The sequence below is a fragment of the Larimichthys crocea genome, chromosome VI, assembly GCF_000972845.2.
Source record: "Larimichthys crocea isolate SSNF chromosome VI, L_crocea_2.0, whole genome shotgun sequence".
NCBI classification, from domain to species: domain Eukaryota; kingdom Metazoa; phylum Chordata; class Actinopteri; family Sciaenidae; genus Larimichthys; species Larimichthys crocea.
Window position 1 is genome coordinate 10894991 of NC_040016.1, and position 22829 is coordinate 10917819.

The following is a 22829-nucleotide window of genomic DNA, read 5'->3' on the forward strand; positions in this document are numbered from 1 at the left end:
AATAAATATATTTGTTCATTACTTTCATGAGAATATTTTCTTGTGCACAAACTAGAGATCTGTGTCTCATGCCACGTAGCAGCGGGATTTGAGCTGCTATGGAAGAGGATTTCTGACTGCCTACGGCAAAAAGGATTTATCCTCCACACAACCATCTGCTTCAAGGACAGGCAATAGAAATTTACCATAACTACATCAATAAAAAGGCCCAAACATCAGTTAAAACCACCAAATCTATAATCTAGTGTAGCCTCCAAATGCTCGCTAAGTGCAGTGCATCCCCCAAATTATCATTAGGGTACTGCGTTTTGAGTGTCGTTTCAGGGGGAGTGCAGCCTACACACCACAATGAGTTTCAGCATTATGTACTGGATGCATTTTGTCTGCTAACAATGAGTGAGACAAAGCTAGCATTACACAAAGTGCCCTAACGTCAGCAAAGAGGCAGGATGGAACATAATTTTTAGCCACGCTAGCAACTATGGATGGCAATGTCAGTTGGTGGGTCGGTTCACCACTTTGGTCCTGGCTGAAATATCTCAATAACTATTAGGTGGACTTTTTGTACAGACGTTTATGTTCCCCAGAGGATAAATCTACGGACTGGTGACATCTCAGCATCTATTGGATGGATTAACTTTGGTACAGACGTTCCTCATAAATTGTAATCACCTCGATCATCCCCTGACTTTTCATCCAGTGTCATCATTTACCTCAAATTTTATATTCTACTACACACTTTGATTTATGTTATGCAATGCTGTTCTTGTGACGTAAAGGTTGGTCTCATCTACACTTGAGCTCCCTTTGGAGTTGTCATCCAATTAACAGTGTATGGCTCTCCAAGGGGGACGGACAGGAAGACTGTGCAGTCAGTAATTAGTCTTCTCTCTCCCCAGGACATGACAGCAGTATTAGCACATGGGGCCGTCAGGGAGACGACTAAAAGCTGAACCCACATCCTTCCTCCCAGAGAGTGCAGGAATAGGTGCAGTCATCCTGTCGGGTGAGCTGTCGAGCTGCCTGGCTGCAGAAAAACATAGGTGCTGTTAAACAGTTTATCAAAGAAAGGTTCCCGATCTCAGTGTTTCTGGAAAGATTTTTGTAAATTTGGTGCAGCACGAACATTACCACTATAAATTTGCAGCCTGGGCCTTCTCAACAAGGTAATTTACATGCAGGTTATTTCTCAGAAAATAAACACTCGACAGTCTCTCTATCTTACTCTCACTCCCTTTAATAAGGGGTCAGGATTACATTCAATAACAATGATTCTGAGGTAAGGTGAGGCGGGGATTCAAGTCTCGGTCAAGGACACCTAAGGAGGGAGCTTACCCACATGGGGAGATTTAACCTGACTCCTGCAGTCTCTTCACACAAACCCTGCTGTGGTCTTATCAGCATCAATTTTATAATATACATACAAGCAGCTCTCAAAGACATATTACAGCTTGGGAACTGACTTGCACCTATAAGGCTGTGACCTGCGCTAACGGGATGAAATGAGAATGTGAGAAAGCACTAGGGTGAGACTACTGTGATAAAACAATCACCATATATATAGAAAACAAGTCAATCTCCGTTGTAGTGTTCCGGCAGCTTTATATTACATCTTCTGATGAGTGCTGTTTATATTCACAGATGCTGCGGTGTATAAAGGAACACACATACAGACTGTAAATCTTCCAGCTGATTGGCATTTCACTCTGCTGTACTCCCCTGCAGTGCAAGTGCAACTGTCCACTAGAGGTAATTACAGCCAAACCTCATTGAGATCCTCCCTTAAATGGCAAGAGGTCACAGTTCCACAATCATTATGCCGTGGTCAATGCATTTTTTAAATGTTTCTGTTACACCGTTATCAGTACTTTTTTATTTATTTAGTCAATATAGTTTTGCAATTCTCTAGCACAAAATGACAAGATTTTACGATAAAGATTTAGATTAAAGATGGGAGGATTCTATTATCTTTAAATGAAACACTACTGACCACACAGAGAAAACACATCTGATAAATTTTTTTGTTAAACTTTACGATTGCATAACCCTGTAAAGGGTTGACAGACTATTGTTGGTTGAGAGACTATTTCTGTAGTCACTGATAGCCTGTCTAATGAGTCAATAATAAAATGCATTAGTTGAGTGAATAATTAAAAGAATCAGTGGTTTGTTAAATAACCTGTTTTCATTTTTCAATGCAACCTTTCTCCATTTCTTTGCTGTTTATACAGAGCTTGTCAAAATGCCTCAATGATACCATGAGTGTTGCATCATTTTGAGGCCTATCTCTCTTTGTGTTGTTCCTGCACAGCAGAGGAATCATTATGTTGGACTATCAGAGCCACTATATTATACAGTTATATTACAGTAATAAGAGTTCAGTGATATTATGACAGCTTTCAATCTGTATTCACAGCTCATGTTTGATGTGCACAGGCTGGACATGAGAGCCACATACTTGGACATTGCGTTCTTATTAATAAATACAGTATTTATTATAGTACTAATATTGTAGGCAAAATGGGTAATAGAGTTTTATTTGACACTGTTGTGATGTCCGCCGGGCCTTTGTTGTATTTAGGTGTAAATCCAATCTGGATAACACAGCAGAGGCTAAACAAGTCAAGTCAAAATGTTTGCTAAGATTATTTATTAAATCTATGCTCGGAAAAGTGAAAAAAAATAAAAATAAATTTAGCTCTCTGATTTGTCTTTTTACTCAGGCCATTTCTTTCTTTAAATTCTTTCTACAACTTCTTGAAGCTCACTTTTGATTTTGGGCCCTAAATTAAACTGAATAAGCTTAATTTTTTATTTTACAGTAGAGCTCCATTAATTCTTAAATCTCCTTAAATTATTTAACATAATCTATTATGTATTTAAATGCATTAATGTATGTATGTATGTGAGTTTTGTGCATACTCCATCCTATATTTGGGCCAGATGCAGGGTTTCTCTGCACAGTCCAAGAACCACACTGGACTGAAAATGAATGTGTTTGTATTCACGCCTATTGTTCACATCCATAATTCACTGCTCATCTCTGGGTCGAGCATGCTGAAATGAACCTGTAATGTAACCTCCCTCAGAGGGGAGAATCTACTGTTGGGCCCCTGTTGACATCTCACCTACCACCATGTGTACTTCACACCAGACGTTTTGACATGTCATTGTAGGATATGTTCAGTTGTAGGTCTCCCAGTTTCATGGCGTGGTGTTGTACGTACTTGCTCTCTGACTCACACTTAAATGGAGAAGAGGCATCACTAATGTCATAATTACACCTGTTATACCCTACTATTGTAGCAGTTATTATACAATAAAATCAATAAATGTTACTATTTTATATAGGAAAAAAAGTGCAGCATCAGAAGTCAATCAAACTGCCACTTAAACTCAAGAAAGATAATTACAATTCTTACGATTTAATGTTTATTTTTTTGTTTTTAGATTTGTTTTGTTTTTTGTGTCACCACAAGTTATTTCATTCTTTGCAGCCTGTTAAATTTATGCATTGCATTTTGGGCAGAATAAAATAATAAAAACTGTGTTTAGTATAAATTCCATCTGCTTTACTTGTCACGTTTCCAGTGTACGCAAACCTTGAAGTGCTTTTATTAGTTGAATGAAATCAGACCGTGAAGCTTTTGGGGCCTTTGGGGGTGTAGAGCCCCAGGGCAGTTTGTTCTTCATTGTCTTTAATATTTTTGACCTGACTGCTTTTACTACATTTCCGTGAATTTCTGGGCTTCAAAGACTTCTAATGAACCTGAGACCTTTGGGCCCTCAGAGCAGTTTCCTGCTTTGCCCGGTTTTAGTTACGTCCATGCGTTATTTGTGGACATGTTGTTTCCCTGTCAAATTCTGCAGGACTCTAAAGTGCTGCTATTGGTTAATTTGAACCTGAATGTGTTTCGCTCACGGTGGAGATGAAAAAATGCTGTCTGGCTTCTGTCCAAACACTTCCTGTAACAGCAGATCCACACTGACACTCCTCTGCACAGAAACAAAATACAGCATACATGACAAAATATTAAAACCATCAGCCTGATATGCATGTTATAGCGTCATTCTGCTTACAAACAGATTTAAATCACTTTGCTAATTGGCTTTTATTTGGATGAAATGTCAGTATTTTGCTCAGCTGTGATATGAAGGGTAAATAAATAAAAACATATTGGAAGGGATTTGGTTGGCAGACACTCAAAATCAAAAGACTCTCATCATGTTCAGGCACAAAATAAAATGTGATATAGAAAGTTTTAACTCTGTAACTTTCCAGCAGTTCGCTTCAAACACATACTCTGGCTTATGTCAGCCCTTTCAGTAGCCCACCCATGCCCACCTGAAATGTGACAAGGGCCCCCAAATAAGCTTTTATGTAAAATCCTAATCTGTAAAGTAACTATCAATAAATCAACAAAACCAGGAGGCTCGTATTTTGACTGAATGTGTGACTTCTGGCCTTATTGGCCAAGTTTATTTTCACAAACAAAGAATGTACAAGACACTGATTGGCATACAGGTAAAATAAGGTAGGTAAAGTAGGTGAACATAAACATTTAAAATGTAACTAAACCTCCAGATTCTGCTAGTTCCCTCTCTCCAAGCAGAGGACATCCACTGTAGGGAGCATGGCCCCATCAGTGTAGCAGGACTACAGCTGGGGAGGAAGTGTGACATAAGCTGCCACCATACATCACCTGCCTCCAAAATCAGCCAACTGCAAAATTCGAATGCATCGGCCAGGTTTCAACCAATAGAGGGAGGTAGCTATGCAAATTTATAGAAATAAAATATCCATCCATATCCAAATATTCATTCATCATTCTCCTGGATTGGTTGGAGCCAACCGCAGTTGACATTAGGTGCAAGGCGGGGTAAACCCTGCATGAGTCACCAGTTCATCACAGGGCTGACACATAGAAACAAACCAACATTCACACTAACATTCACAGCAATTTGAAGTCACAGATTAACCTGCATGTCTTTAGACTGTGGGAGGAAGCCAGATTACTCACATAAACAGGGAGAAAACACAAACTCAGCCAGGTTTTGAACCGCCCCTTTAGCACAATATGTTAAATACTTTACACTAAACACTAAAGATTTGGATCAACAACACTACTAGACACCCATACACACTGGTTTTCATTTATAAAAGGTGATTTGTGGGTTTAGTAATCCAGGGGCGATTCTAGGGTCAGAGCTTTAGGGGTACTGATCACCCAATGAGCCCCACTGCCACCACCCACCCAGCATTTTGTGTAGCTGAGTATTCGAGTCATCTGAAACTTTTGAACCGCTGTTCTTGAAAGGCTCTTTTTTGTGTGCCAAACTGAGTATATCGAGACAGCTTTAACTCGTTAGGACCAGTCTCTGAACAGATCTCTCTTGTCCCTGCTGCTTTGGCTTGGTGGTCTGTATGTAGCACTCCCTCTATCTCTTCATTTCTTTCACTTAGTCGATTCCCTCTCATCCCCTACAGACTCTCCCTGTTCTTCTCCTGCTCCTTTAATGTGAAAAAACGTGGTGTAAAATAATATGTTACAAAAAGTAAATGTGATATAGGCTACTTAATGCCAATAAGTTACTATAGGAGTATGAGTATTTTGCTTGCCACTTTTCACTATATGTCAGTTTATTGGTGTTTCCTTACCTGGTTCTCCCTGCATGCTCTCCCCTTCTCCTTCTCCATCTCTCCATCTTTCTCTCTTTCCCTTGGCACTGACAATCATACACAAATATATTGTAGGCAGGCGAGTTGAGCTCAGTTTGTCATGTCACAAAAATGTTATGGAGACCAGAGAGAGAGAGAGAGAGAGTAATGCTAGGAGTTCTTTCAATCATCTCATACCTGTGTGTTATAAATAGCCTATATATATATATAGACCTACTGTGTGTGTGCGTTTGTGTGTGTGTGTGGTATATACTACTACGCCTGCATGAATGTGATGTGATTATTATTGTTATTATTTAGCCTGGTTCAGGTTAAATCCTCTGTAAAACATGAATGAATACAGCAAAAGAAAAAAAACATTTAACTTTCTTTTATTGTCTAGTCTGATAGTCAGACACAACTGAAAAATAACAAATATAAATCTTATATATTTTCAGGATTTCATGATGCTGTGTATTTGAAACTGTTAATATGTCATTTACATTTTGTAGGTAAGCAGATCTGCTCAACAGTTTCTTCCTTTTGTTGCATTCAGGGACCCTTCAGTACTTTTAGCTGCTGCATCCTCCTGGCCTACACTTACCCCTAACGCAGATAGCAGTGGTCATCCTTGCATAAACCCAAAAATCTATGCCGATGACAAACCCCACGTGGCTCTGCAGAGATAAATAAAGCCTCAAACTAGATCTTTCTGCTGCTCCTCTGTTGCCTGGTGAGCGTGAACGCGCCTGGCTGATGCTGATGCTGATGATGGGAGAGAGAGAGAGAGAGAGAGAGAGCCGTCGTGAACGCGCCGGCCCCCTGTGTGGTGGTGGTGGTGGTGTTGTTAGTGGTGGTGGTGTATGTGGGAGCAGGAGGAGAGACTCTGCAGTGTCTTGGCAGCTGCATTAGTGCATCTCCCACCGTCCGCGATGCCTCCACGGCCAATGCCTGCCTCCTCCTCCTCCTCCTCCGCGTCCACTTGACAACGCAAACCGACATGAACTCGTCGGGAAACTGAGCCACCAGCTCGCTGCATGCCCCCCCGGAGATAGTCCGGAGCCTCTCTTCATTCACGCACCGATACAAAAAAAAAAAAAAAAAAAAAAAAAACCCGTGACGAGAATTGTTAATGGAAAATGGCGATAGGCAAAAGGTCTTGCAGCATCGTCTGCTTGGTATCTATCCAGATTATCTTGATTTTCAGCGCATCGTGGCCTGGAGCAGCGGCTCTCACGTTCCCACAGCAATACACGTAAGTGACGGGTAATCCTGATTGAAAACATAGCCGGGCTCTGATGGGAGACAACTTTGGGCTTTGGTCCACTCAGCAGAGACACTTTCAGACATCCTGTTTTATTTGCTTGCTGTTATGTAATTTGTGACAATGTTGGCGATTGCATCAATGTAAAAGGCTGGATGCTCTCTGTAAGGTGTAGTCCACAGTATGACTGAGCACACATAGGGAATGTATTCACACCATGTATAGGGATATTTATTTATATATATATTTATATGAACAATGACATTTCACATGATCATCACTGATGTTTTTATTTCTTGTTGTGAAGTTGTGCTTCATGTCAATGTTACAAAATGTAACATTTGGACAATAATTCAGATGTTTGTGCTACGTTACTCTAAAGAAATACGATAGGGAGATCATCGTGGCACTTTAAAGTAAAGCCAGTGAACTTACAGGTGAGGCTGATCATGCCTTTTATTACTTAAAGCTGACAGAGCTGACATTAAGTCTGTGCAGTGGTTGTAAAACTGAACTGTTCTTCGTCTTCCCTCTGCTGTTCTTGTGCGCCAGTACTAGATTTTTCCATGCAGACTTTCAAGTGAAAGAGCAACACATTTCTTTATTTGGTAAAACACTCGCCTCTCTTGCAACCTCCTGGGAAAATCAACAGTGCAGTAACAGCCTCTAGTAGTACTGCGTGTTCAGTAGTTAGTAGTAGGATGTTGCATAGAAGAAGAAAGGTGTGGTTTTACAGCAAATTCCTGCAAGTGGAGATGATTCAGTGAAGGTTTTCTCTCTGTTTAAATCAATCCTGTGCTTAGTTTTTTTTAATTCTTAACCTTTAACCCGTTACTGTTAAGTACAGCTGGCACTTAACTTGAGACTACAGTTATCTGGGCCCACCTCCAGGGTCTGCAATCAGGCAGCTCTGGAGGGCGGAACGGGCCAGATGGTCCACTCATCTGCCGGGCACACATTGAGGGCTTTTCTTGGCCAATCACAACTGGAGATCTGAGGTGTATTTACCAATAAGGAAAGGGGTCTATAAATCAGGAAGGTGCGGGTGTTTGTGTGTGTGTGTGTGTGTATGTGTTTTATGATGAATTGGGTTATTTCAAGTAGGGTATAGCTGCTGCTTTCTCCTCCTCCACCTCCTCCTCCTCTTTTTCCTCTTATTTTTCTGCTGAGTGCTCTAAAACAGCTACATAGCCTCCTGCCCTGGGTCCCTTCATGTAAGCTAAATGAAGCAGAATCGCTTCGCTGAAGAACAGCGTCTCATTCTTCCAATTAAGAATTAATACTGCAGCAGTGAGGATTTATTCCCCTTCACCCTTTTCACTCCCGCCCCTTCTGTCTGACTCTGTCTCTGCAGATAGATAGATAGATAGATAGATAGATAGATAGATAGATAGATACTGCATCTTCTACAAAATATGTTTATGTGATCTGTGTTGTGTTGGTTTTTCCTATCCTTATACTTCACAGTGCTTTTGACACTGAAAGGCTAAAGTTTGCATGTCATGTTTTCAGGTTTAGGCAACCAAAATACGTAGTTGGGTCCAGGGCTTGCATGCTAATGATTATTTTTAATCAGTGATTCATTTGTCAGTTCTTTCTCTTAATAGATTTATTTAGTGGTTCAAGCTGGGAGTTCAGCAAGATTTATTATAACAAAGCTACATGTGGTGTGCAGAGTGTGTGGGGGTTTCAACAAGGAAGAAAAGCAAGAACTGGTGATCATCATCCAGCATCAGTCAGATCCCAAAAAAAGCCTGTCATGCTCTCAAGTTCAGTATCAGTGGAGCAGGAGAGCCCGCTGTGTCTTTTGTGTCTCTGTGTTTGTGTTTTTTGTATTTTACAGTAGTAACCGTAGTAACTCATGAGAAATGTTCCAGTTCATGTACCATATAATGTTCAATCAAATTCAATCTGAAGTTGATTGATCCATTTTGGATTAAGTATGCGTAAGATGAAGAGGGCTCTATTTACAGAGTACAGCAGAAATTGAATATAATATTCATAAGTATGTTTTCATCAGTGTCTAATCACCTGAAACTATGTTATATTCTGTTTTTGACACCTTCGAATGAAACCTTTAGACTCCATGTTGAACCACGATATTTCACCAGGAGCTCAAAATAGACAAACTAAACACTCTATATGGGAACTTTAGTGTTTTTCACACATTTTACAGCCACTGCTAGGAAGGAGAGAGTGAAACAAGGGGGTTGCACTCTGCAACTATAACACAAACTCCCACTAAATCCTATATACTGCTCCTTTAATTGTTTAGTATAGGGGAAAAAAGCCAGTTACAAAGAGACCAAAACTAAAATGTATGAAATGTCTGACATTGTTGAGACATTTAATTCAAAAACACAAACGTGAACTTCATAGTGGTGCTAGAGGAAAAGGCAGAGAATTACTACAGTCATTACAATTCATCCTCTGGGAAACACGAGTGAATTTAATACCAGTCCAACCAGTAGCTGCTAAGATATTTCAGGCTGGTGGGCTGACTGACAGACTGTCACTGCCATCCCGAGAGATATGCTGCCTGGATTGCTGGAAATGTAATTGAGGCATTATGTTTCCTACAAGATTGCATTGCATATTTAGTTGCATGTGAAGGTAATAGATGAATGGACAGAGAGCTACTGCACAGTACAAAGACAGAAGGATATAGCACGTACACACAGTATTTGCATATCGCTGTAAATGCCTCCTCTATCTGCTGCTTATACTCCACGTATCGCTGTGCTGCTCCACCCTCTCAACCTCTCGCTCTCTCTGCTGTAAGCGGATATGGGTCACATCACGTACTGCTTCTCTCCATCTCGTCCCAGGGGCGTGCGAGTATAGCAGGTAACAGAGAAGAGACACAAGTGCGCCGCGCAGTTCAGCCGCTTCGTCGCAGCACAGCGATACCGTCTTCTGACATCCCACAGGGCTCGTGAGGAGACGAAATGGAGCACACAGTGAAAAAAACTTCCGATTGTGCTTCGGCTGCACTGACTCACACATTTGAAGCTGCTCTGCAGTTCTGTGGGCTTTAGTCATGTAACCAACCTGCTTTATTCACACAGAAGGTTTTTACAATATTTTACAAGGGCAAGATTGTTGACTGATTCTATTGATTTTAGTAATCGTTTATGTCAAACATCCTATTTGACCTGTTTCATCGATTAAATATGAGATTGAAATTTAGTGGATTGGGTGTCATTATAGATAAAGAGACTGACTTTATTATGGTGGACTATTTGGACCAACAAGAAGTGAGTTCCATAAATGATTCTTCTTAAGCCTTTGTGGTGTTGGGCTATGCGAGACTGATGAAATCTTTGGTCGTCAATCCATAACGGTAGTCCTAGATCATTCTGTGAGACAGTCTCAGACTATTTTTTGGCAAGCAAAGACAGCTAGTGTCAAAATTTTGACTGCTGCTATAAACCAACATCTCCAACCAACAAATCAAAATACGCCATAAAAAATCAAATTTTGCAGAATAGACAGTATAATGATTTAAGCACTATTTATATCTTAAATCCAGCATGTCATTTAGGGTTTTATGTACATAATGGTAAACATCTCAACATTTCAACTTTCCTCATATTGAATTTGAATTAGCCATGGTTATGATCAAATATTTATTCTGCAATTGATCCTGTGAACCAATCATAAAATAAACCTCTTTGCGCTCACTCACTGCTTTTTTCTAGTAGTTTTCACTCAGATTTTTGTGTATGCTTAATGAGGCTCTCAACTTTGGTATATATACTGTATACTGTGCATTTCTACTATTTCAAGCCACATAAACTTTTACCTTACTTCTCAAGGTGGATAGCATGTCTCCACTTGCATGTACATATTGCTACATTAACCGGAAATTAATAACACTTGACGTGCCTCAACTGGTATCAGTCTGATACAGATCCATGCAATGAATGTGCAAGAACACAGTTATCAAACAGTGTAAAGGAGCAAGAACAACAGGAACCTTAAACACTTACAGTTGTAGATTTCTGTGCTATTCAGTGAACTTTCCCTTTAACCTTACAGAGTTTCTCTTTTGCGAGGATCAATAGTGTTATGCCCAAAACAATCTAAAAGCATAATGAGATGAGAAAGTGACTGAATGCATAAAGTCAGGCTGATTTAAGTGTTGAGAATAATCCCAAGCTTGCATGTGCAAGTTTTATATAAGATTTTTTTTCCCCTTGCCAAACAAATTTAATAAGAAGTGTGAGAATCACAAGATGCTGACTCACCATTGTTCTCTTGTCTTCTGTCTGTAGTGAGAAAGATCGGCTCAGTTATTACTTACTCACAAACATTTTGATCAGCCACGGTGGTCTTGGTTTCAGTGCTGCAGTCATCACATTGACACGCTCTGACAAGCTGAAATGTGTTTTTAAAGGGTTTGTTAAAAAATACATATTCATCTGATTGTTGATACCTTCACAGTTGTCAATAGCTGCTGCCTTTTTTTCCCCTGCTGCTGCCTGAACTGCCTCAAGCAGGAAATAATTTCACTTTTAAATAGTGCTGTGCTTTTCGAGGACACGTTGTCAGGCTTTCAATCATTTCTTAAATGGACCTTTAGAGTGATCATCTCGATGCTGCTGCACTTATAAAATGCAAATAGCTTACATGTTAGTTTTCCTTTAACTTAACACTTTTCTGCAGCCCAGACAAACATCTCCATCACATGAAGCAGATTGTCAAAAGTCTAGCACTGCAAAGAGGGATGTCCATTTCTGGTTTAAAAGTCATTAACCCCGCTCAGCTCATAATAAAATCAAAAAGCGTGGTACCAAAGTGATATTTAAATACCGAGTCCTCACTGTGAAACGTTTCTTTCTGTGAATCTGGACAGTTGAGTCGAGATTTGTGACTCGTCTGATGCTAGAAACCAACCCAACAAGACTTTAATCTGTGATGTTGTCTCGTAACTCTGCTGGGAGCTGTCTGACTGATAATGAATCGCCTCTCGGGGCACTTACAGGATCCAGGGCGATTTCTGGGTATGGAGATTTATTTCCTAGTTTGAACTAATTTAGGCAGAAAGCTCAAATAAATGTTTCGCCTGCACAAAGTCTTTCTCTAATTCATCTCGCTGGGCTGAGCAGCAGGATCACGAATGAAGGTTGGACCAGTGAAGTGAAGTGATCAGTATTGAGACTGCTTTCATTCAGTGATGCTCAGGGTCTCTTGAGAAAAGGGTGGCATGAAATGTATAACATAAATGTTATATTATTTACCAGTCTTCAGTCTTTTAAAGCACATTTTTCTTCTCAAGAGATTTTGTTCCCCATGGCTAATATACTTCATCATGGCATTGATGCGATGAGCATAAAAGACACTAGTTCTTATGCTGCAGGGTTGTATGTATGTGCTGCTTTGAAATTGCAGTTTGGTTTGATAGTGTAGATCGATGTTTAAAAGAAGAGTGTGTACTTCCTGGCCACATACTAGATGGCAATTTCTTCCACCCTTAATACAATAACACGGTTCAAGTTTACAGTCAGACGAGTAATAAAGTTTGGAGTGTGTTCAAAATTCCAATCTCTGTTAACAGTAATGCCAAGTCATTTGTGTTTATTTGTGTGAGTAACTATAAACTTCTAAACCCACAAAAAAGAATAAAGATGCTGTGTTTTAATTAAGTACAGCATGATGCCAGTTTACTTAAATAGTTTTAACACATATTTACAACATTTAGCAGGTAGTCCAGCTTCCTCGCTTACCTTTCCCCTAGCAATCTCCTTTTTTGACTGGTTTCTCTATAAATATGAAGTAGTGTCACTGCAGCTGCAGACAGGTTGAGAAGCAAGAGTGAAGGTATTTTTAAATCCCCAAAGTTAAAAAAAACAAACTCTAGGATTCTCTCTATTGCTCTAAGCCCTTTATTGGTAATTTCAGTAAATATCTCACCCCAGCGCAACACATTTATGACATAACGGCATAGCATAACCTCTTCATGTTCAGTTGGTAGTGTTAGTTCATTTTTTAATGTTGTAACATTCAGGAACTATAATTCTAGTCATATTTGACCCATACTTTAAGGGTCATTCTAGTGAATATGGTTTATGAATATGAATATTGTCTTTATTTAATGTTTTTAATTCATCAACTGGCCTATTTATCAAAAAATATTCCACAAATATGTTTAATTACTAAATGTTGGTGTTACTTAGCTACAGTGTGTCACAGCTAAAACCCCCATTTTCTGTAATGGGTTGGCTGACATAACATGTATAAGTGTTTAACATTCTCTGCATAAAGACCGCAGGTGCAAAGTCCTGACTGGACAGCTGCTATACTTTCACCTTACAGCCACTCCATTTACTTTGAGGATTCAGTCTTCATGTGCGGTACTAATCAGCCTGTGAAAACTGTTGTGTAATGCCTTCTGTGGCTCTGGAGGGAGCTTCGAGAGAATAAGAGAAAACCTCGGGCTGTCGAGTTTGAAAGACGTGGGCATCTACCAGGCAGGGAATGAAGGACGTTACTAAGTTGCACCAATCTTTTTAAAATGAGTTTCTTACAAGTCCTACGCACTTGTACAACACTAAAGACCCCTTTATGGGAATGTCTCCAAAGTTGAAGTGAAAAAACGTGCAGCAAATTAATGAACACATTACTAAACATTTTCGTCTTGTTCTCGTATTGTAATGAGCCTCAGTACAGGCGTCCAGTCTGTTGTTTGTCCCGTTGCCATCTGACCTCAGTCTGTGTTTAAGCAGTCATCATTTGGAGAAGGAGCGTTACCTGAGGCGTTGGTCTCTGGCAAAGTCAAGTAAATCCAAAATGCTTGTTAATCAGTAGCAGCATGGCTCCCAACAGCTTTCTGAATTGAAAATGTATGGGTAGAATCATATCTGCGCTCTTCTGTTTTCCTATGATGCTTTCCTAATTTCCTAATGTTGAATTTGTTCTGCCATCTCTCCGCTTGATGTTTCTCTCTGTTACCTTTTGTTCTAAAAATAATAAAAAATTGATCGGAGGAAAGCAGGAGAGTGCGTTTCTGAAGATTCTCAGCTAAACCAAAACCAGCATCTGGACACGTTTAGTTGTTGCAATCAAACCCTTGATTCATTTGTACATTCTCAGTTTCTTATTAAACACCCACGATGGAGGAGGAAGTCTGTGTGGGCTGGAAGGGAATCAGCTGCTGGAGCCACATGTTCTTGTACAGCGTTCTGGTGGTTGGTGGTTCTGACGTTTCTGTTGTGCAGTCGATAGTGGGTGTGATTTGTGTGTTGGAGCTGACATCTAACAAGAGATATTTGTAGGAGTGCTGATGCTGTTTGACACTTAATCGTTAAATTGCCGGTTACCCAAACCTTTTGACATTCGTTTAATAAAAAAATCTGCTTTGGTTCTGACAGTCGTCCATCATCGTGTGCAGTGGTCGTAGATGTCGATTTCGCTGTCGTGTTTCTCCTGCTGACTTTGATGCATTTGCTGCACCACTGAACCATCACAGGAACCCAGTTTGGAGACTCCAACAAATACAACATGTGTTGTTTGTTTTATGGTGTGCTTTTATTTTTAGAATATTGTTGAGACATCGTATTTATTGCAGTGATTTGTGAGTCTTTGCATGTCCAGTATAGCACAAATTAAATCAATAGGATAAAATGTGGGTAAGGATTGGGGAAATGGACAGACATTGTTAAGTCTAGGAATATCCACAGTACTGTAGAATGCTAAGTATTAATATTAACTTCCAGTTTGAAAGTGAAAACTACAAATTTTAATCATTTTTTTTTATATCGAGTTGAATCTAAATATTATGTGAATATTTCTTTGACAACAAAAAACTTTGACCTTGAATTTGCCTCTTTACCAAACACACAAATCACTCGTTTAAAGCTCAGTACATCAGAATTTGTGTGACGCCTCCTTGGCAATGAGGTTAGAATGTAATATAGAAAAATGTTAAAGTAGCTATAAATAATATTTTTCTAATAACGATTTATTAAAAGATGGTTGCTCTATGAACCCACAGAGAATTATGGCCTGAATCAGCAGCTCCTCTTGGCTTTACTGAGATTTATAGAGTTTTAGCCTATTTGTTTATTTGTCCAATCCGCAACTTTACTGTTTGGCTTCACACGTACTGCTCTCATTATGTCGTTTTCAGCTGCAACTGCCAGCTGTTTTCAGTAAAAATTAAAAAAAGCTCTAAAAACACAGCGTACACTATTTGCTCAGGACCAAACACCAGACAGACACAGTCAGGGACTAGGTGTCTGTAGGTGAACGTAGTGGAGCATTTAGCAGCTTACGAGGCAGATATTGCTCTCGGGAGATGGTAGAGACCAAAAACAGAGCTAAAAGTGCAGATGGGCAACATCCAAGCGAAGCTGTGGGTGGTAACAGACTGTGGAAATTAGATGAAATGAAGAAAAAGTCATATTCATAAATGTTAGGATGTTGTAGTCATTTCCTAATTCAGTAATTTGGTTCAGTAAAAAGGCTGTGACTGGTTCACTTTTTCATTTTGGCCCATAGGCTGAGCTTTTGCAATTTCCCTGCACTTTCCTCTTAGATATTTTCCACTCATTGTATTGCAATGGTAGCTTGTACACTGGATCGACAAACATCATCACCTTGCAGAAGCCAGAAGTTTAACAGGAACATATCTCTCAGTTACCACTAGTGAAATGAGCCAGCTAATCCCTGGTAAGGTATTAACAAAATGAGGTGATGAGTTGGTGCCTGTTATTTGTGTTTTCGCCATGTGTGGTTAATTATTGAACTGGTTGTTCTGTGATACACAAGCACATAGCTCGCATTGCACATTCATTTCGTCTGCTCTTTTAAAATACTTCCAATTATGCCTGTAATGTCAGAGGACTGATGTCCACTGAGACAATTATGCAACTGTGTAGAATCTGGTTAAATGTCTGTATGCCACTGCAACATGCTGCAAAGTTATAAATGACCAATACTTTAAAGCATTAAAAAGCAAGTTGTTGGTGTATTTAAGTCACATCCCCTGGTGCAGAACAAAAACAGAACACAACCTACATTACAGGAACAGTTGCTGCTCTTCACAAATATTGATCCGTCTTGTATTGTACACGTTTTCAGCTACAACTCGTAGCGCTCTGAGATTGTTAAATCACTCACCTCTAGAGTCTCATGTACACCTCTCCTTCACTGAATTGCCTCTGTTACTCGCGCTGCTAATTGTTACTCTTAACACTCACGACACAGCAGATGTTTTGTTGTACGTGGATCATTAGCTGCTCTATTTTCAGGGGGCAAGAAAGCTCATTTGCATGAAGTGATCCTTGATGTCACAGCATGTTTCAAAAGCTATTTACGTACTTATATGATAATGACGAAGCAAATTGTATGTTTTCCTTTGCTGTGGAAATATTCTTTCACGGGATTATGATGATGAGTCAACAAAGCTGATTAGGAAGCGTTACTAACATTTCATGGCTTACTCTCAACCTCAGCGATTAAGTGTTGTTTAAGCTTCTTTTCTATTCCTCGTGCCATCCGGATGAGAAAGTGCTGAATAGGTGTAATTAGTGGTAATAAGTCAAGTGATTGTGTTGATAGAATGCCAAAGATTTGCACAAATCTGACTTTTTCCTCGTTAATTGTGTCGCTTGTCGTGTTGAAGCACACTTTTTATATACACGTTTTATTTTTAATGACAGCCAACAGAAGTAATCCTCTAACTTTCAGAGTAATGGAAGAATATGTTTTCACAATTTGTGTTGTAGTCCATGCACAGGTAAAAGCTTTTGTTAGTGCGGCAGCATCACTGCTTATTTCTTTGAAACACACACACACACACACAAAGCACACACATATCTTTTTCATTTGTTTGTGTTGTGTGACAGTCAGCCTATGATGTCTATCCACAGGATAATGCACTGGGCCAGGCGTATCGAGCAGGAGATTGACAGAGTCTTTCAGCACATCACTGGAGCTCAGCAGTTGAAAGGGGTGAGTGTGTAGCTCTTTTTATAGCATATAGGTCTTTCTCATCATGGTGCTGCATAAACCCAATAAGAAATGCACCAGGCTGAGAGGTCAGCGTGCAAAAAAGGCTGTAAATCCATTAACCGTAAGAGCTAATGCTAGGTAGATGCATCAAACGAGAAACATTTACAGCCTGCTTTTTCATGATTTTGTAAGACTTCTTGCAGCAAACAGCCAATAACACAATGTTTTTGTTTTCCCTGGACAGACATAAAACTCTAGCTTTTATATTTATCATTTTCCAGCATGCGTGCTTTGTTTTTTAGACGTCGCAGCAGCCAGATTTTGCTGGCACTTTGTGTATTGTTTGCAATAATTATTAATCTTGCATGTATGATTCCCACAAAGCAAAAGAGAAGCCTGAACACACGCCTACAGTGATTAGATTTAGAATATCTACTATTATGTTTCATGTAGTCATGAGCCTAATAACACCTACATTCATGAATACTAATTTAAAATCTTTCATAAGCTCGTCGTGTCATATACGATTCACTCTCATGAACGTCACATTACTTTGTATTCAGGTATGTTTCAGGAAGCTTTCAATCAGATGCATTTTAATGTATTTTTTACTTTATATGCATTAAGGTAATCTGATTCTTGGCTCTCTGCACTAGCCTGTCATACCCTACATATGAGAAACCTGGTTTCTATTTAAATAGTCTGGATTTCAAACATTTTTTTCATCTCTTCTGTAGAAAAGTAGCTCCACTGAAAACCAGAGTATTGCCAGAGTAACAAGGATATCATTAAGAGATGTCTGTGTTACATTTTGAAAAGATAAAATTGGGGATAGTCTAGATTTTTCTCACTGTCAACAAAGCTTCTGAGAAGACCAAAAAAACATGTTTTTCTACATCTCTCAATACATAACAGCATTATTTTGTCTGTGGTTCTCAGCTCCAAGTCCATTAGTTGCTACTGAATACAGAAATCTTTAGAAACAAATCACAAATCCATATTTTCTTTTTTCATTTGCTAGAGCTGGGCACTTCACTGTTAATGGTATGTTACTCAAACAGTAGTGAGTAGTGTGTTTTTCTTTAGTATTATTATTATTATTATTATTTGGGCTTCATTAACCTTTATTTTGATAATAACAGGAAGGTAGGGAGCGAGAGAGAGAGGGCATGACATGCAGCAAAGGGCCACTGCAGCAAGGCCTGAGCCTTTGTCCATGTATGGGTGCATGCTCTACCAGTGAGCTAACAGTGTGCTTGTGGGATTGAAACAAAATGAACTACAGTCCAAGTGCAACAGTGTGGTTTATAGACACCAGTGGAGCTCTATAGTACAGAGGAATAAACTACACAGACACTACTTGTTCGTGGGATCAATTCATTGTTTGTTTTGATATTTTTATGGGATTTGTTGACAGTGTGAAAAATGGAGAATATTGGCAGCAACTTCCATTCACCTCAGAAATCTGAGAAGGATATCTCAAAAGTTACGAGTACATACAAGTGAGACGATATGCTGATTATGTGACTTCTGTAATTATACACTTGACCCAGTTTCTAAATAGTTTTGGTGTTGCAATATAGAAGATAATTTAGTGTTGTCGATTATATATTAAAATCAACAACTATTTTATTAAATCATAACTATTAATTTAGCATTTAAGTATTTTTTCAAGCAAACATGTCAGTTCCAGATTTTTTTTATGCTTATCCTTGTTTTATATAATAGTAAAACTAAATATATTTGTGTTTTGACTGTGAAGGAAATGCTGTGGACTTTTAAAAAAATGTATTTATTCATGTTCTGGTATTTATAGACACAATTCTTCAATATAATCTGCATATTAATCAAACTAAGTCAAACTAATAAAAGTAGTTAGTTGCACCCCTGAAATCCAAGGTCTGAAACTGAACTAAGCTTTATTGACCTTTGTAGAAATAACTGAAAAGCTGTAACCACTGATGGTAAACTGGGGTTTTAGATTTATTAATCTGCTGACTATCACTTCATTTGCCACCATTTACCTGTGTCCAATAAGTCATCAGGGTTAATTTACATCCTCACTGTGACTGGGTATGAGGAGGGTTGTCCCTGAAAAGGCAGATGCCAAAAAACAGGACCATAGATCATCTGTAGGGGGCAAGAGAGCCCTGCTCTGTGAAGATGTGTGGGGGCGTTCCCTCAGCAGAGAGCAGCGGCACGTGTCCTCTCTGTTTGTGTCACAGCAGAGCAGATGGTCAGCCTGCAGCCTGCACTAATGCCTTGATGTTAGATTCACTTGTTCATTCAATCCTCAATAATCCCTCCGTGCTCTTGAAACACTCTGGATCTGTGAAAGAAATTGTTCTACCCTACACGGAAAGCTCATTGCGTTCTTCTCTTGTTAATTAAAAAGAATCATTTTCAGTTCAACCACTAAAAAAACACGATTTTACATTTGTGTTTGATTTTGACAGCCGCTGTGATACAGCCCCACTAGGTTGACTAAAACAGTTTGACAGTTTAATGGAGCTTTCTTCAATAAAATGTCAAAGAACAAAGCATTTTTAATTCTAGGGAAAGTTAATATGATTGTCTAATGGTTGAAGAAAATCTGGAGTGCTAGGACTTTCAAATGCCCCTGAACCAGCTGTCAAAACAATCTATTAATCTACTACTGCGATCCATCCAGTTTTTTTTTTTGCCAAAACATATTTCTTAAAACCACAAATTGCTAGAGAAAATTTCAAGGGATCAGTGAAGACATTTTATCATCTGGTAACCATGAATGTCTGTACAAAACTGAATGAAAATTCATCACGTACATATTAAGATAGTTCAGTGGATTCAGTGTACATTTTGACCTGCTGGTGGCGACAGATGAAAAGTCAGGGGATCACTAGAGTCTGTATGGTTTATCCTCTGGGGATCATGATTGTTTAATGGCTGTCCCAAAGGACACAGCCAGACATAAATAACATTACTGTTTAAATGTTGGATATTAAAGTAGCTTCATCATGGCGACTGGACAACAGACATTAAAGTTTATTAGGTAGAGGTCAACTCATCTGTCTTTCTGTGATCTGTTGAGCCGTGTATTTGATTTGGCAGAGGCTTTTCATACCAGATGCCCTTCATATTCACTGCTCTGTGCATCTCCAGTGGCTCGGAGGCACACTGGGATTCAGAGTCTTGCCCAAGGACACTTTGACATGGGGAGGTGGGGATCTAACCTCCAACCACACTAGTTAGTATTGTTGCATCATTTAGGTTATTTTAATGCTTGCTGTGCCACAAAAATCCGAATTCCATGAAAACGAAATACCTTCCCATATTTGTACCAAATTTCATGACAATATACCCAATAGTTGTTGAAAAAATAATTTCTAATAAAAATTAGGGTTAATATTTATCGGAGATTTTTTTAAATATGTTCGTGTGATACATTTTATTTATGAATTTATTTTGTGAAAGGCCGGTTTGTTAAAGGTTTTATATATATCTTATCTCTTGTCACTGGTACATCTTGATACTGAATATATTCCACACAGGACATAGTTTATTTTTCATACCGCACACAGTTCACAGAAACACCATGTTCATTACTGCATGTTCCCATCTGTGCGACGTGGGCCAATAAAGCATCTGGTCAGTTCGCTACTCGAGGAGTGTCTTGAAGTTCATTTCATGAAGTCCATTTATAGGAAGAGGGCTGTCATGCTGTGTGTATGCAGGTTTGCCAAATGTATTCGTCCAGGTCACAGCCTGTCTTATTTTCATCTTCTCTCTGACATCCTTTCCTCGTGAGGTAGAGTCTGATGGCTGAAAACCCACCAGACCGAATGCTCATAGCAAGAGACTGTTGTCCTGCATTTCTAATGATGATGAACCTCCTGAACTCCCAGTCACCATGGTTTCTGTCTGTAATAATACACAGCTGAGGATTTTGTTTGTGTAGTTTGGCATTTCATGCAAACTCAAGCATATAATGAAAGGTGCGATGTGTTTTTGGAGAGGTCTTGAATGTGGGCTCCTGCCAACTAAATCCATTAAAATACCTCTTTGTGCTCTAGTCAGTAGATGTGTGGAAACTGGCAGTATTTCATGCCAGAAGATACTGAACTTTCTCTGCAACACCTGATTTTGTTTATTCGGAGCTGTCAGCAAACAGACTTGAGTCTGACAAAAATGTTTTTCTGCGCTGGCTTTGCACCTGCAGGAAAATAAAATCAGTTTTACGAGAAACCAACAAAAATAACCAGGTTTTGACTTTAAAGGTGTATCAGTTATATATATAAAAAATATGTACTGTTAATCCTAAACATCAGATCACAGAGATTAAACAGAGTTGCTTAATATAGAGTATTATAATTTCAAATGTGCATTGATGTCAAAAGATGTATAACATTTATATGCAGTTTTAAAAGTTTCAAAGCTGACATTAATTCAAAACTAAAATAATAACTCAGACTTTGTCTCATGCAGTTTAAATGTGTCCTCACTCTTGTGTCATTCCCAGATGTCTCCCAATGATACATGAATTCTCTGATATATGAAATCTGAGGGAATACTCTGTGAGCGTGTTGAAAGGCCACATGTCCTCTGAAGTTAACTGTGATGTGTTTCCATGTGAGGTCTGATTTAACTCCAGGTCCTCTGGAGAAGAGCATTAAAAACAGAATCTGGGTGTCTCTGGTTGCTTCAGTTTGCAACAAGATTTAGATGCAAATGAGAATAAAATGAAAAGGGCAAACAGCTTTTCACAGAGTGAAACAGTAGACTGTGACTCAGCTGTATACATTAAAATAGATCTAGTCTTGTGTTTTGAATAGACCATAAGCCTTCGATTTATTTATTTATTTATTTGTCATCTTTGAGTGGAAAAAAACTCAATCTTCAGCTCCACTGGAATTCATTATTAGTGGAGGAAATATAGCTCAATGTCTTACCATCAAATCCAGCTCGGCAGGATATTTAATGTGGTTTGAACCTCATATCATACATCATCCTGCAAGTCACATGTTGTTTCTGTTGTCATAGACCACAGTTAACAGCTCTAAGCGTATTTTCACTCTGAGTTAAATAAAATGCAGCAGACACACAGGATGAGATTTTATTTTTTAATAAAGTTTTAAAAGTAAACCTTGATATGAGTCAGAATGCTCGTATTTTATTGGGATGAGAATAAATGGCATATGGTGTCTTTGCTATTTAAGTCCAGTTACATGATTCTTCGGTGAAAACAAAAACAACAGACATGAAAGGATCCATATTTAGATTTGGATTCGACATGCAAGCACAACAAGTGACTCAGTATTGAGAGGAATTAGTTTGTTTTTGCAAGTTCATAAGCTTTGAATCATGAGGTTTTGTCTTGTTGTTGAAATTCAGACGTCTCCTCATCCATTTCCTTAAAACTTTGGTTTGAAAATTTATTATTTTCACACATCAAACACCGCACGGATACTGGCAACACCAACCAACTGCATTATGGTAACACAGATATATGTTAAGTCTGCATAGACAATATATTGAAGGTTGCAAATGATCTATAGCAAAACATTAGGTCAGCAGAAATATAATGACTGTGCAGCTGGTATTGCTCTTAAGTTTTTAACTTGTTCATTAAAAATGTACAGATATACAATGAAGAAAGACGACAGTTCAGTCTGGTGAGGAATCAGCCTCGGAAGATTGTGGAGAAGGTGGCGTCGGATATAGAGAAACTCCTGGCTAAGAAGCGCAAAGCACTCGATGTGAGTAACATGAAACACTTTACTGATGCCTCTGGCTTGTTTTAGATGCTACTTATTTCTTGTTTTGTTTCTTTCTCAGCAAGTGAAGTTTTGAGTAACAGAGTGAAGAAAAGTAGCTCCACGCTATTTTAATGTCAAAGTTTAGATTTATAATAATAATTACAAGGAGTAGTTGAAATCAGACATGTTATCATACTTACTCCTCTAACGTGAG

General features: G+C 38.9%; 1 protein-coding gene across 2 annotated transcripts in view; it reads left to right on the forward strand.

The window, feature by feature from the left end:
- The first annotated feature begins 6348 nt into the window (after positions 1-6348).
- The window catches only part of LOC104931346 (voltage-dependent calcium channel subunit alpha-2/delta-2), a 41651-nt gene continuing 25170 nt past the window's right edge, over positions 6349-22829 (forward strand). The window contains exons 1-3 of one of the 2 annotated variants that reach the window (XM_027279752.1): positions 6349-6914; positions 16799-16880; positions 22499-22564. In XM_027279752.1, coding sequence (XP_027135553.1) covers positions 6799-6914; positions 16799-16880; positions 22499-22564 — 264 coding nt within the window. In that variant the 5' untranslated portion in view covers positions 6349-6798. Of the gene's footprint in view, positions 6915-16798; positions 16881-22498; positions 22616-22829 lie in introns of both variants that reach the window. The other variant, XM_019262520.2, reaches the window with a different exon arrangement.